The sequence below is a fragment of the Etheostoma cragini genome, chromosome 23, assembly GCF_013103735.1.
Source record: "Etheostoma cragini isolate CJK2018 chromosome 23, CSU_Ecrag_1.0, whole genome shotgun sequence".
Classification (NCBI taxonomy): domain Eukaryota; kingdom Metazoa; phylum Chordata; class Actinopteri; order Perciformes; family Percidae; genus Etheostoma; species Etheostoma cragini.
The window spans coordinates 18006160-18021885 of record NC_048429.1 but is presented as its reverse complement, the minus strand read 5'-3'; the positions used below and the strand labels follow the sequence as shown (position 1 = coordinate 18021885).

Below are 15726 nucleotides of genomic sequence, written 5' to 3'. Positions count from 1 at the left end.
AACGGGTGTAACCACATGATTAAGCAGACTGGACAAAGTGCATTACTAAGTTGAGATAAGTGTTTTCTCCATTACAACAAGACTCTCCCTGAAGCATTATGATGTTGAATGTACAGGTGAAAGTCCAGCTGTGTGTTGGTCCACCCCGAGGAGTAAGAGACTGTCTAGCTTACAGTGACTATTTTTTTTTTGTCCCAAAAAGGCCCGAGTCTGTTATATTATTATATATTATAATACTGAATTTCTTTTATTGTTGTATTTATAATGCATAGCCCATTTTTTTTCAAGATTAATTTTACTTTTGTCTTTTTATTTGGAAAACTAAACTATGAGAATTAAATTAAAAACAAAATGTTCTGTCCTTAATTTAATACAGTGTGGGGCACCTTCAATCACATTTTGGCATCCAATCCTATCACATTTATGAACAGATGATTATATTTTCGGTTCCAAGTTTTTAAATTATATCTCTTCCATTAAAAGGGATGCATTTAGGCTCATGGATCTCTTCTATGTTACAGTAAAATGAAAATGAAATGTGCCACCCACTTCAGAAAGTGAAATGCTACCTGAGTAGAGTCTAACTAACATGACATCATTCACTGGTGCTTTTCATGCCTATGCCTGATTGATGAGTGGAAACTCCCAAAAAAAAGAAGGTATCTCATAAGCCTAGAGACAGAGGGATGATGAGTTACAGTTCTGAACTCTAATCATATTTTACAATCTTCCATGACAGATGGTTAAATGTCATGGTATTCAAGTATTGAGATACCTCTGTGTGTGTTGAAGGTATTTAGTCAGTGGTCATTTCAGGTGGGCCGAGGTGGAGGGGTACTCAGTACTCAATGTCAATAAAGACGTAACTTTCATTTTAATTTTTGATTTATTTATTGTTCATTTATCAAGGACATTATCTATAACACTATTACAACTGTGACGGAGTGCATGGCTGCCCTCAAAGACAGACCTTAAATGTTGCCTGCCCTTGTGTTTTTTTAAGCAATGAAACATCAAACCCAAATACATCCTTAGCTTTTGAATCATTTAGTTATAATGTTGTTGATTTTGGTTTGATCAACATTTACAATATGAAAGGAAGACAGTTGACTGCTAGCTATACATCATTCCCACATTGTGATTGTTAAAAGTTTGGTGTAAGTCCATTTACAGATTGTAGGAAGTATGTAGCCTATTTAATTTGTTAACAATTTCCTTAATGTCGCTAATTTCTCTGCATTGATTTGGTTTTTTAAGAGTGTTCCTCATTTTTGCATTATTTACAATTTGAAAGTATTTCAATATTTTTTGCTGAGGAGTTGTTCTTTTATGAGCCTGCTTTTCTTTCAGTCCATTCTGTTGCTGAGGCGAGTAGGATAGTTCAGATAGGCCTCTGTGAGTCAAACTAGTGAAATTGGACTAAAATCTTTTTGTAATAAAAAAGTTGGGCTCTTGCTCATTTCCTGAAAGAAATTCACACATTGTGTTCCGCTGTAGTAAAAACCCTGACGCACAGAGAGATCCGAGGCTTGTGTGTGTGTGTGTTGCTGTGTTCTGAGAGGCTTATCTAGTGTGTGTCACCTGTAGGAGTAATGTGTGTTGATGTATTGGAATTAGCCTAGTATCAAAAAAAGTATTGCTAGCAGTGTTTCCCCCAGGTTTTTATGTGACAATGGGGGGGGGGGGGTACCTAGTGCACTTTGAGAGCAAAATTAAAAGGCTAGTGTAATGTACTGAATCATGAAGAATTGCTGTTCTCCTACACAATGTGTTCTTGTACGCACTTTTTAAAACAATGTTTTTATTCGTTCATTGTTATTACAATTTAAGATTTTTGACCCCTATGTGAATTCATCCAGGTCACATTGGCAGCCAACCTTGCCCCCTCCCCCTCCCCATCCCCCATCCCCACCACTGAAACCTGTTCGACTCCACACGACCACACCAGTCTTCTCTCCCCATTTGTCTGCCAGCCGCTGGACTCCGCACGCTGTTCTCCACCGTACCACATAACTGATCATATTAGCCTTCAGAAACGTGTGTAAAAACGTAAGTAATCCTATTCTGCTTATTTTTAATGTAGGCTATATTTTCTTTTTTCTTTGGCGTGTTCGGGGCGGCCGAGCATTGCATGGCTGTGTCCTGAACGCCTCAGCAGCAATGGATGCTGAGTTACAATGACCGCTGCAAGAAACCATTTTCCATCGGATGTTAAATGAAAGGGTCATTAGTGGTTGGCGGCAGATTAGAACAACTACCGGGCAGCCTAGCGTCATGAATTTATTGTTTAATGACTTCGATATTTGGATGATTTCAACATCTGATACAACCAGGTGTTCAAAGTGCAGCTACTGTAGCTCATTAATCTAGGTCTTTGGTGCAATTAAAGATTGTTCGGCTTTTCTTTTAAATTCTTTACCGTGCTGTCTTTACGATCACGTGTGGCAGGGTTACAGACAATAAACACCATCCCAATGAACTGGCAGGGAGCCTAAACGTCCCCTCTCATTTAAGAGTTTTATAGTATGTAGCGTATTCGTGTAAACTGCATAGTTAAACCGTTCAGGTTGTTCCAACTAAGAAGCTACAGTCTCTTATCACTCTCACCAAAATCGAGGACTCCGGCATGGCCGAGGCCGGGCTGTTACGTAACCCCAAGTCAACTAAAATCAAGTAAAAGAAACTAACTATACCAGCATATCACCTCACTTAAATCAATTTTTACAAGCTGTGGTAGAATGGTAGGCTAGGACGCATGCGCTAATCAATGAGGCTGGTGAACCGATCATGTAATTGATTTTGAGGAGGCTGAAGTGAGGGATTGTGTGGTTCAGTAGCTTTGTCTCCTGATACATGCCAGAAAGCGGAACAGTCCCATAGAGCTTCGAGGTGTGTCCATTTCTGGACATAAAGCCCCTCCCCTTCACGCATACCTCAAGTGTCCTTATGTCCTTGATGTGAGCTGATATCTGAAGTTGTTGGCAGCATGTGACAGCAGGCTAAATATTGCAGGACAGACTTAACTGAGCTCACATGGCTTTGTTCTTTCCGCACACTGAGCTAAGGTCAGTGGGTCCCAAGCAGAGGGCCCTGGGACCTTAAGGGATCTCTGTTTTTTGTATCATTATGTATAATATGTAACAACTAGTATGACTTTCCTCAGTTTTACACTGACTGTGTCCCATTCTTTGAACAGCATCTTCCATTTGTACTACTATTTAAATTGTTACAGTACATTGTTGTAATTGCTACATCTGACCTTGATTTTTTTGGCCTGTAATTCAATGTTTGGGTTATGCACAATAAGATTAACTTTCTGTGATTGATTGATCTCAGTTCAGTTATTTTTGTGGTTTTGCTCAGAGTTTTTAATCTCTGGACTTCCTAAACTTTATCATTTAATGTCCCTTTGACCTTTGTTATACAAGCTAATTTTCTTTTCATCAAAACTGGTTGACGTTGTGCACATGAGCACTACTGTCTATGAGGAAGTTTAACACTGAAGGACGAAATGAACTTTTGACACAAGTTGAAAAGGTTTGTGTGTAGGAAAAGACCAACCTAAACCAATGTGGGAATACATTGAATTTATACTGATATGCTTTAACCCAGATATCATTTATGGAATGACAGCAAAATGTGAGAAAGATAGGAATAAAGGGGAAAACGAGTTGAATGTGAGAAAGAGAGTCATGAGTTGTACAGTTAGTGAGAAAGGGGTTAAAGGGGAAAGTCGGACAGTTTCCAGCCAATTCCAGCCACCTTAAAGCTGGACAGAAAGTGACAAAAACAATGTGGTGCGATTCCGATTTAATAAAATATAATCAGACCCACATATCAGCTCTAACACAGTCTCCAGTTGTTTTAATTACGACAGAGTAGCTGGCAAAGTGCTCTACATGTGATCTGTTGCTGATTATAATGAACAACACACTGGAGATGATCCGTGATCTGAACGGATTTAGTCTCTTTGACTTGTAAACGTCACTATCAGCCACACAACGTTTGTTCTGTATAGAATAAGTCTTTAAATCAGACAAATAGCAATTAAAATCCCTCAGATTCAAAAATAATAAAAAGTTTATATAAAACACATCATGTTGTAAACGAATCAGGTGTTAAATCAGCTGAGAAGCCGGCGTTTCACAGCATGCTCTGGGTCTGCCTGGCTCTTGCAGTTGGTGAAAAGCAACTGCGCCGCCTGCGTCTCAGAACTGCGGCCGCCTTGCTCTCGTGAGATTTCCGTTGCCCACGTGTGCATGACGTCAGAGCAAGTCGGGATCAAGTCCGACACAAATCTAACCGGCATGCAACGGGCGCCAATCGCCGGTTATCGATTCTGCGCAGATCTGGCTCATCTCGAACAAGCCTAATGCCACGTAGAATTAAGGCAGTTATGAAGGGGGTCAAACACAGTATTAGTATGGTGTTCCTAATAATCCTATAGGTCAGTGTATATCCCTATTGACACACTTTGCAATGTAGATTTGGGCATCCCTGGGCATTGAGAAGAACAGTTCTAATTAGAGCCTGAACGATAATGGATTTTCAAGGCAGGTACTGAAACAAATATTTTCTAATTTAAAAATCGGCTGTATCGGCCGATATAGATTTAAAAAAATTAATAATTTAGAAACATTTCCATAACATTAGCTATTTATAGTTATTTGACTTCTCACTAAATTAGTTTTACTGTCACAAACACAACAGAGGAACATCAAGATATAAATAAAATGCAAAACGTAAGAGATGAAACTTGAAGTCCTTTGAATAACACAAAAAAAATAGAACCGGGATGTTGTACGACACCCTCTTGGCAAACCCCCCACCAAAAAGTACATTTGGAGCACACTGTAAGTACTCTTATAAGGACTCTTATTTCCATTAATATTATGTAGTTTGTCATGTAACAATAAGCCCAGTTCGGACCAAAGATTTGCAAAGAGATAAGCTGAAACTTGCAACTTCTTGCAACGTGCCGGTCTGCAGCGTGCTGAAACCTAGCAGTACATCAATGAGACGAGATGGTGTATCCTTTCCACGCCTCTTTGTACTTCCGTTCTGACATATCGGCATATTGAAGCAAGATCATTTGATTTGTCTAGATATGAATGTGGATAGCATTAATGATATTGAGGTGCCTGCTACAGTTGCATTTCTAGTGATGAATCACGTTTTATATATCTCTGATTCATGGCTTTGTTCAAACACCGCGGGGTGCTCCCTCTCTTCAGTCACTCTCTATCTCGCTTGACCATAAACCGTTACTGTGCTCTCAGGTGGTTGGTTGAGGCGCCGTCTAAAACTCTGCTATTTCAACCATCTGTTTGTAATATTAAAATAAAAGGGTTTATGGATCATTATTTTTTCAATAGTTTAAAACTGACTTTACCAGCTCACTTCTATATCGGCTACCCTTACGTTCTAAAACCAGCCTCTGCGACTTGAACAGCTGAGTCACAGCCACACAATCATCTTGTTTGAGTCCAGCTGAGAAGGGCTAGTTCAGGCCGCTACAACTTTGCCCTGCGACACGGATCTTTGGTCTGATCTTGGCTTTAAATGCAATGGAGGGAAGCCAAACACCGTTCATTTATTAATCCACACTACAGTGACACAAATCAGTTGACAATTGCTGTAGCTTCCATTTAACATTAGACAATTAGCTAAAGTTACACACACCACATAACGTAAGTTACGATTTTCACGACAACCTGATGAGTCAGACAACACATGCATAAAACATGAGAATCTCTTAGGTTTTCATGGATAATGTTTTTATGGCAATCTTAGTAGGCGCTAGCTTGTGCGCTTAGCTAGCCAGAAAAGTGAATACAGTGCATTACATAACGCTACCTTAAAGTTTCCGTAATGCGTTGTAGCATTCCCAGGTACCAACAAGTTCCATTACAGAAATGGTTTATTTTGGGTTTAGGAAATGGTTTTGGTAGATCTAAAAATGGTTATTCGAAGGAGCTTGATTGAAGTGAAATAATCAATAGCTTTGGGAATGCTACCTGCTTGGTTACTATTTTACTTTTGCTCAGAAAATGGTACTGAACTGGAATATTTAATGCAGAAAACTGCTGCTTTCTTCTAGGATGACCTTTGTTTTAAAATTGATAAACATTGCCAGAAATTAGAATCTTGCCGTGTCTCTTTATGTTCCATTATCATAGTTGCAGCTGGGACATCTATTGGGACATTGTTAGACACCGGGGACCAGCTCAGTGACAGTACTTGTAAGACCTTGGTATTTAAAATGGACATGAAATGCAATGAGTTTTAGTTGAGAGCCAACCTCCACTAAGCGTAGGGCCAGTTTTAGCACTACTTAGCACTCACCTGCCGTTGGCATCCGATTAAATGCCATTCATTTTGGCACACTTTGACAGCGAATAACATTACATCTGAAGCGTTTGAAGACTCTTATTTGTCCATTGTTTATTTCTAAAGATAGAACAATGTCTAAAAGGCTGCATTACCTCGTACCTCACGTAACAGACGTTTTTGTAAAAATAGGGTAGCGATTGTCTCATATCCACGTGACTTACTGTTGCATAGTAGCACAGTAGCCTAATGGATTGAATTCAATTGGCAACCGTTGTGTGGCCTCTGGTTGTCCCCTTTTGCAACTACCTGTTCAATATAAAATATAAAGATCGAGATATCATATCAAAACTGGAAAAGTCAGTGTTTTATTTGCTAATGTCCGTAAATTTTCAGTTTCAGTTTTGTGTTCACGTTAACTGTGCATATTAAAATCAGGTGCTTATATGGTACCAGTGCCAGTATTTGTTTTAACAGCAATCATAAGCACATTTTTAATCATTTAAATGCCCCTTTTTGGGTTGATCCTTGACTCTAAAACCATCCCGTCATTGTTTCATTATTAAAATGTGTGGTATAGTTACATAATAAATGAATTGCTCAAAAAATATAGGCAGTTTAAAACATGGCAACCATATCGTCAAAATAGGAGCAGGTTAGAGACGCAAGCTTGTGACTGGGGGGTCATTGGTTCAATCCCCAGACTGACATTATAAAATCTGGGTTAGGACAGGGAAAAAGCAATGCTTGTCCCTACCTCATTTTCATCACTGAGTTAGTCTTGAGCAAAGCCCTTAACCTCAAACCGCTCCAGTGGAACTGCTTGTGGCAGCAGATCAGACTGTGTTTTTACCGGGCAGCTTCCAGGTATCAATGTGGAACTGAATGTGATCAGGGCGTTCCTGCAAAAATAGAGGCTGCCTCTCAGTGAACCTTCCCTGAATAAAGGTTAAAAAAATAAAAAGCTGAGGAAAAAGAGTGTTGTCAGAATCAGTTCATGTTTAAATCATTAAAAAAAATGAAACACGTAGTTGCATTTACCAATCTTAGAATTTGCTTGCTTTCATTTTATACCATTGTCAATCAAATGTATTTAGCAAAATGATGATCAGCTGAATAATCAAGAATGGAAATGATCATTGCACTTACTGCTCAATAATTGAAATCCTTTTTGTGGAAAAATGTATGTGGTCAATAGACTTGCATTGATTAATGCTGTGGGAATAAACACAGAAACCACAATATGCTGCTTTTTTCATGGTCACATTTTTAGTGAATGGTGCTTAAAAAATGCACATTCAGAAGTGTAAACCAAGTATTGTTAATAATAAAACTCAGCAGTTACCACATGACTACGTTATTGTAAATGCTCATATTGATTCCAAAAGTTCATGGGACACCAACCTTGTTTTAAAAAATGACTTTTATTTGCGATTTCTTGTATAAGTACTTCATTACCCATAATCCCACAATCCCACAGTGATGCCTCTGATTGGAACTCATGCTGGTGAGGAGGGGGAGCTGTCGGTGCCCTATCTATGAGCATGAGCAAGATAAGAATCTTTTTTTACGAGGATTTACGACATTACAAGAATCACCATCTGTTCCACGCTTTTGCCGTTAGCCTCCACCAGGAAGCTAACATTAGTTTAGCTAACAGCTATCTTGGCTTACCCCTGACGGGCAGCATCATTCAGTCTCTCACTGCCCAATGTGAAGAGAGTGCAGATTTGAGTCGCGCATACATTTCTTTACGACGAGTAAAGCTGTGAGTTGTGCATGCGTCAATTGGCAACAAGTAGCATATCTGTAATCTGTCACTTCTGTAATGTAAATACAGTAAAAATGGACCTACTTAACGAAGTTGGTTCACTGCTGGCTACAAGTTGGCATCAAACACAACAAAGGCTCTCAGTTGAATGGCGTTTTAGCAATCAAACAATCATAGATAACTTAAACGTTGTTGAAATGATTCCCATCTTTTTGTAATCTTTTGTAACTTAAATCTGCACTCGATTTACATTGGACAGTCTAAAAACATGTTAACTCAAACTAAACACTGTGAAAGCAGGCTATAGTTGACATAACAGCAGATGTTATATTTTATGTTTTTGTGATATATTTATAACGGTTATTTAAATTTTTCTATTTTGAGGCTCTTTTAAAGTTATTACATGCTGTCTCAGCCGAATTAGCTGTTAGCTAAACAAACGCTAGCTTCCTTCATTCAGTGGTGTGCGGTGGTTTGTTGGATGAGTCATTCTTCTGCCTTTTTTTTTTTTTACTTTTTTTATATCTTCTGTTCGTTTTTTCACTCAATTATATGTTGTATGTTTGAGTCAAGCGCTAGCTGGTGAACCTAAAATGTTTTTTGTACGGATTTTTGGGAGAAATGAATGGGAAATTTACTTCCCAAACCCAAGGGGCGTTTCACAATACCAAGTAAGCTAAGAACAGACTTGTGTTCTTGGGGAGACCGTACTTGCTGGCTGTACCTGGAAGAATCAACTTGCAAGTTCAGAAGCACACGCTGTTGACAGTTTTGAGACAAAGTGTTCTTCCTCAAATTGATCTTCCATTGTTGTTGCTGCAGTGGTCTGTCTAAATGTGGGGCCAGAGGGCTCTGCGAGCTGACTGACTGACCGGCTCCCAAGAGTTATTCCCGGCTGGCGAGCTTGCTATGCCCGCTGGGGAATGTGAGCTGTCAAACTCCAAAGGCTTTTTTTAATTCCACATCAATTTTTGTTGAACTGCCTATATTCAAAATATACACAATTGATTTCTCGCCTTAAAACATCTTAAAATTAATTTATTGCTTTAATAATAGACGTAAATTGTGAAAATCTGTGTACCGGAAACCACCCAAATTGAATGCTGGGATACCGGCCCGGCCAAGTTCACACAAGTTACCATCCGATGTATCCTTGGTAAAATGGGCGTGTCGAGATCACATCCCAAGATTTTAACTGTTCTTGGCGAAATGCTAACTTGTGTATTGGGTCAGTACTTTGGCCACCAAACATGACGTTTCACAAGAACACAAGAACACAAGTCCATAGAAGAACACAGGTTGAGAAATGCCCACGGTCTCTCAAAGTAAGGCGGGACTATTGAACTCTGTAAGAGGTATTATGGTTTCTGCCTCATACAGGCTCTCCCTCTCTCCTCTTTGTCTCTTTTTGGTTTACACTGAAACAACGATCATATCTAAGATGATTTTTAAGGTGACTCCCATGAAAAAGGAAGTATCTAGCTATCTATAAAAACACACAGTGTGGGAAAATGAGTGCTAAGGAAGCAAGAGAGAAGAGCTTAGGATGAGTTATACATTTAGTAGCATATATGGATTTTATTTTAAAAGAAGTGGTCTCCCATTCTTATTTGTTCTGAAGAAGTGCTAGCTGACGTGGCTGTGGCCTAAATGTTTGATACCTGATGATTGAGGTATATGTTCCAACCAGGCGACCACTCACAACGCCTGTTCTAGATGTTTTTTTGTTTTTTTTAATACTGGTATGGTAAAAGTTTTGAAGGAGAAAGTTACTTTAGAACAATCGCGTATAGTACTGTACTCGGTCAAGACCAACTAGATTATTTGGCAAGTCAATTTGCCGAGTCCGAGGCCAAATACCAATGAGTCGGAGACAACAGAAAAGAGACTTCAGTCTGGACTTGAGTCAGAGTCCAAACTCAAGTACTAGAGCCGTGCCGCACCGTGTGGCAAATGTGGGAGCTGACATTGGTGAACAAATCCGCGAGTGTGGTGTTGAAATAAAATCACAGGTACATTTTGGTTTGACACCCAGACAACACTGAGTAAAAATTTGGTTGATTTAGTGACGAGACCAAATACAACACTTCTGCCAACGAGAAGTACACGCAAGCGGGGGTAAGGACCGTAAATCGAATGAGGGTAATGGTGTTTAAAGTGTCTTTTAAACTGACCGATCTTAAATAAAGACAAGGCAATAGACAATAAATGTCTGAGTGGCCTATTTCTTGCCTAAAATGTTTTAAGAAACACTATTTTCCAAAAATAAGCAGGGCTCAATGCTAACTTTTTAAAGTTGTTGCCGTCTTGGCAACCACTTTAAAATTTAAAGGATCCCAAAACTCAGGGATCGGATCACGGTTTTGAGTAACGGATTGGAATAATTTTCTGATCGCCACAAAAAAGGGGGGAATTTTCTAGACAATGTTCCTTTATCTTTTATGGTGACTGTTATTGTCACTATTCATCACACAGCCCTGTCAGACGCCGCCTACCAAGAGCCTGGGTCTGGCAGAGGTTTCTTCCAAAAAGGGAGTTTTTCCTCGCCACTATCACACTAAATGATTGCTCTTGTTGCAATAATTAAAATTGTTGGGTCGTTGTATATTGGTGTTATAGACCTAATCAGTTACATTTTTAATCATTTACATTTTATTTATAGTGTCAATTCATAACAAGAGTTAAATCAAGACACTTTACCTACAGTAAAGTGTCTTGATTTAACTCTTGTTATGAAGTAATTAACAATAATTACTAGTAACCTCCTGTTAAAAGTGCTAGTTTGTGACCTTTTTTAGAGGTCACAAAAAAGTTGCCAATGGACTCAATCTGGTTGCCAAGGGCAGTCGGGAAACCGTTACCATCGAGCCCTGAAAATAAGATCATATTCCGAAAGAGCCGCCATGATGGTCGTTTTTTCTGCTTGTCTGTGGTCATGGAAGAGGAACTGGTAACGAGCAGGTTGATCCCATCTGTGACTAACTCCTTATTGGTTATTACTACGCAGCCTTTTCCTAGCCAATGTATGGTCTTTAATAAACTGGCCAACTCTGGCAGACTTGCTCTCCTCCACCTTTTCAACATGAAACAAAGTAATCAAACATAAAAACAGAAAACATGGGAGAACTGTACTGTACACACTATCAATAATTAGTAATGAGAACATAACGTACATATGACAACAAAGACACAGATAATAAATTGCAATTCGTAGAAATTCCAGTGCAACAATAAAAAGGTATAGTTCATTGTTGACAGCAGCAATTGCCTTAAGAATGAAGGAGCCTTCAGCTCTGGAGCTCCTGAGCCAAACAACCTCCTATAACTCCGCTCAGAGGACAAAAGCTGTAACTCATGGTGCAAGGGGGTAGATGGGTCAGCCAAGATGGAGGTAGCCTTTTTTTTTGAGTAGAGAGTAGATGCTCACCACTCCCCGGAGCGTTTTCTTTTCAAGTCAACTTTGTCAATTCTCTTAAAATATGTGCCAAAAATACAGAGGAAGCAAAAATAAGTTTTCCTCCTACGCACAGTGTAATAACTACAAAATATATACAATAAAAAAATTCTAAATCGTACAAAAGCAAGACAAAACCAAATAGTGTAGGAAACTAAAGAATTTGAAAATGTGGAATATACTGTATAAAGAGGCCTGCACAAAACGAGGAAAAATATGAATCACAATTATTTTGCTTAGAATTGATATCACGATTCTCTCACTATAGTCGTTTAAAACTCACAAAAATAAGTAGTAGCATTTGTGATGTTTTTGTTTTAAATTGTGAATAGGGTGAAACAAGATTGCGATTTTCATAACAATTGTGCAGGCCTGATAAAGTAAAAATGTAAAAGTGAAAAAGTCTTCCTCTTCCATTTAGGTACGCTGCTGTATACAGTCCGCAGGCTGCGTATTGTATTGGAGGCTGGATGTTATACTTAATGAGTTTAGACAGATTGAAGATAGTGTCCTGTCAGAGCTCCTGTGCTGTAGAACCCTCTAACTAGGATATGTCTTCTGTGTCTCCCTGCAGCTGTGATCATGTCCTCAGTGCTACAGAAGCTGATTAGCCCTCTGGCCAGCAGCCCTGCTGAGCCCCCCAGAAACAAGGTGACGGTGGTCGGGGTGGGCCAAGTGGGCATGGCCTGCGCCATCAGCATCCTGCTGCGGGTAAGACACAACATGTTCAGAATGTTGTTTTTTTACAAGGCCAAATGGAAAAAAAAGCCATTCCAAAAAAAAAATCTACTACTTACATGTGTAAATAGCATATATAATATATAGTAGATGTCAGTGTTATGTCTTTCACTAATATCCAACACACATGGCCATTTTAATGGATGTCCAATACATCTTTACAGCTACTAATGCTGATATATTGTTCCTACATTAATCAGACCCAAACTCTTCTTGTTGTGAGGCAACAGTGCTAACCACTTAGTGACCAATAAAAGACTATTGCTATGAGATTCTGGCGGTACCTCCATCAAAAATACCAAAAGTTTCGCGGTATTGCAATTACAGCTTTGAAATGTATTATTTTAAAATGTCTGGGTAAAAAAACTTATTTTCCTCCATGGAACACACTGTATGTTTTTAAGTAGCATAGCCTGTAGAATATGTAATTTTTTTTATGTGCACCATGAGATCAAATCTTTGGTTGTTTTTTTATGTGGAAAGTAGAAAAATAAAGACCAACATGTTAATTTAACCGAAATCGGTGAGACAGACAATATTACATGATCTGATTGCTTTAAAAAAAAAAGATATTTTGTGTGTGGTGTAGCCTACACAATGGCGACACAACAGACATGATACCAACTCAATTTATTTTTACACTTCAGCAAAAGTACTAACTTAGCAGAAATTGTGTACTTGTTTGCTTAGTGAAGTTAGGAAGGAAAATAGCTGAAATCTGCCTCGGTAGCAGCCTGAAGTAATTATTTTACTATTGTTAAACATGCCACTTTAATGCTCGTAGCTGATTGCAAATGTTTGTCAAAGACATTGTCACGTTACCTTGAATTTGTGAGGGGCCTCTGTCCTTTTTTAGTACCTGGAGAATTCCCACATTCACTTCACTTTAGACGTGCAGGAAGAGATCGGGGGTTTCCTCTCCTGCAGCCATCATGCACTGACACGCGCACCAACACCAGGATGGGGAGGGGCCGTGGTACTGCACCTTGGCAGGCTGACGAATTTCTGAACTTCACTTTCTGTCTACGACTTCAAAACAGCCCATACCGCAGGAATAGTATTTAGATTAAATAAATTAAATTAAATAAAGTACATTTCATTAAAAAAATTACGTCAGAATGTCAGACGGACTGAAATGTGATAAGAAAAGAACATTGCAATAATTATTACTATTAATTCGCAATACTTCTACATTCACAATACTTTTACAATCACAATAAATGAAAATCGGGACAAAAGCATATCGCCCCAGCCCTACTGCCCTCCCTCTCCTCATATCTCTCCTCTTCCTCCTGCGGACAGGACCTGTGTGATGAGCTGGCCTTGGTAGATGTGATGGAGGACCGTCTCAAGGGAGAGATGATGGACCTGCAGCATGGCAGCCTTTTCCTCAAGACCTCCAAGATAGTTGCTGACAAAGGTCAGTACCTGCTACAGTTGGCTACTGAATCCCGGTGCTAACATGGCACCGGTGCTTCAACGTCCTTCCTAAATCTACCGGACCAAATAGCAACAGGGATTTGGGTGCCTCATTTCTGTGCCACGCTGATGCTCCAAAACAGACATTAGAGGCACGCTAGTTCAAATAACACTAGGCACAAGGTCACATTAGCACTGTTAGCTAGCAGCTAGATTAAACACGTTTAGAATGCTGACAGAATGCTGGTAGCCTTCAAATTATTCTAAGGGCGTTTTCACATTTTCATTGCCTCACTGGTGCGGTTTGTTTGGGCAGGTAAGAGTACGCGGGTGCACTCGGGTGCGCACCAAAAGCAGACCAAGCAAGCATACCGAGACCTGCTTGGATTTTTCCAGGTGGGAAACCAAACCGACCAAGGGAAAATTGCTCCAAGTTTACAAACTCACCAACCGATTCGGACCAAAGCAAAAAACCTACAGGTGTGAAAACACCCTAAAGAACCCTTTTCCCGCATGGTGGTGTTTTTTGTCATTTAACAGCAATTTAGAGGTGAACAAGTTTTTTTTTTTTTTTTTTTTTAAAGATTTGTTTGGACATTTTAGGCCTTTATTTGACAGGACAACTGAAGGGGGGAATGACATGCAGCAAAGGGCCACAGGTCAGAGTCGAACCCTGGCTCGCTGCATCGAGTAAACCTCTAGTTATGGGCACCCGTGCTACCTACTGAGCTATCTGAGCGCCCGTGAAAAGGGTATTTTAAGTTATCACATTTTTTATAAATTAAATTAACATTTTTTCACATATGACCTTATAAATAAACAAGCCGTTCTTTGTTCCGTGTGAGTTTTATGTTTCGGTTCAGGCAAAGTTTTAAAAGTCAGTCGCCGGTATTGGAAAAAGACCCAGACCCCTCCTGCTGCTCACATACAGTACATCTGCACTGCAAAGAAATACGTCCCAAGACATCCCTCATCAGATCTTGTTTCTCTCTCTCTCTCTCTCTCCCTCCCTCCAGACTACGCAGTAACAGCCAACTCTCGCTTGGTTGTGGTGACGGCCGGTGTTCGCCAGCAGGAGGGGGAGAGCCGCCTTAACCTGGTGCAGAGGAACGTCAACGTCTTCAAGGCCATCATCCCCCAGATCATCAAGTACAGCCCCAACTGCACAATCATCGTGGTCTCCAACCCTGGTAAATACAATAACGCCCACATTAAGCGATGTCCCGATCGGGAAGTATTGGATTGGATATGGGCATTTTGGAATTGGTCATCCTGATCACCTTACTCCAATCATTAACGGCAGATTGTTATTAACCATTTTAAGTAGAAGAAGTTGATTTAATGAGAGTTTAACAAAAATGCTAGCTGCACTTAGTAAATGTTTTAGGCTGAAGGAATCTTTTAGTTACTTTGTTAACTTAGTTATTTTTGTAAACAAAAAGTTGTGCAGCTTTAAAATCTAGGCAGATAAAAGTATGTGTATGCCCTGCAGTGCTCTGCTACACCATGAACTACAACTAATAATACTAGTCCTAGTTCCATTATCTTTGATTAGTTATTGCCACTGTTTGTCACACCCCCAACCACCACTGTCAGACACCGCCTACCAACAGCCTGGGTCTGTCCAAGGTTTCTTCCTAAAGGAGTTTTTCCTCGACACTGTCGCACAAAATGCTTTCTCTTGGGGGAATTACTAGAATTGGGTTGGGTTTTTGTAAATTATAGCGTGGTCTAGACCAACTCTATTTGTAAAGTGTCTTTACAGATACTGTGGCAGTGTCTATCCCGCATACTTTGTCAGTACTCTGCTAAAGTGCACTGACCACTTACTGCCGTAGTGACCACTTTTTTCTGACCACGTATTGTCCCAAAAGGAAAAATGTGCGTCAAAACACTTTACCGGAAATGACAAGCTCCTCTCAAAATCTGACACAGAAGCCAGACCCACGTGATGTTTGTCCAATCAGCTGCCAGTTGACGTCCCTGGTCCCTCCCTTTATTCATTCAATTGAAT

General features: G+C 39.7%; 1 protein-coding gene and 1 long non-coding RNA gene across 2 annotated transcripts in view; one reads left to right on the top strand and one right to left on the bottom strand.

The window, feature by feature from the left end:
• Nucleotides 1–1813: 1813 nt before the first annotated feature.
• Nucleotides 1814–15726, top strand: part of ldhba (lactate dehydrogenase Ba) — a 21295-nt gene continuing 7382 nt past the window's right edge. Inside the window, exons 1-4 of the mRNA XM_034863202.1 lie at nt 1814–2049; nt 12130–12266; nt 13596–13713; nt 14729–14902. Coding sequence (XP_034719093.1) covers nt 12138–12266; nt 13596–13713; nt 14729–14902 — 421 coding nt within the window. The 5' untranslated portion in view covers nt 1814–2049; nt 12130–12137. The remainder of the gene's footprint in view (nt 2050–12129; nt 12267–13595; nt 13714–14728; nt 14903–15726) is intronic.
• Nucleotides 8516–15726, bottom strand: part of LOC117938573 — a 25699-nt gene continuing 18488 nt past the window's right edge. The window contains exon 3 of the long non-coding RNA XR_004655436.1: nt 8516–8592. This is a non-coding gene — a long non-coding RNA (uncharacterized LOC117938573). The remainder of the gene's footprint in view (nt 8593–15726) is intronic.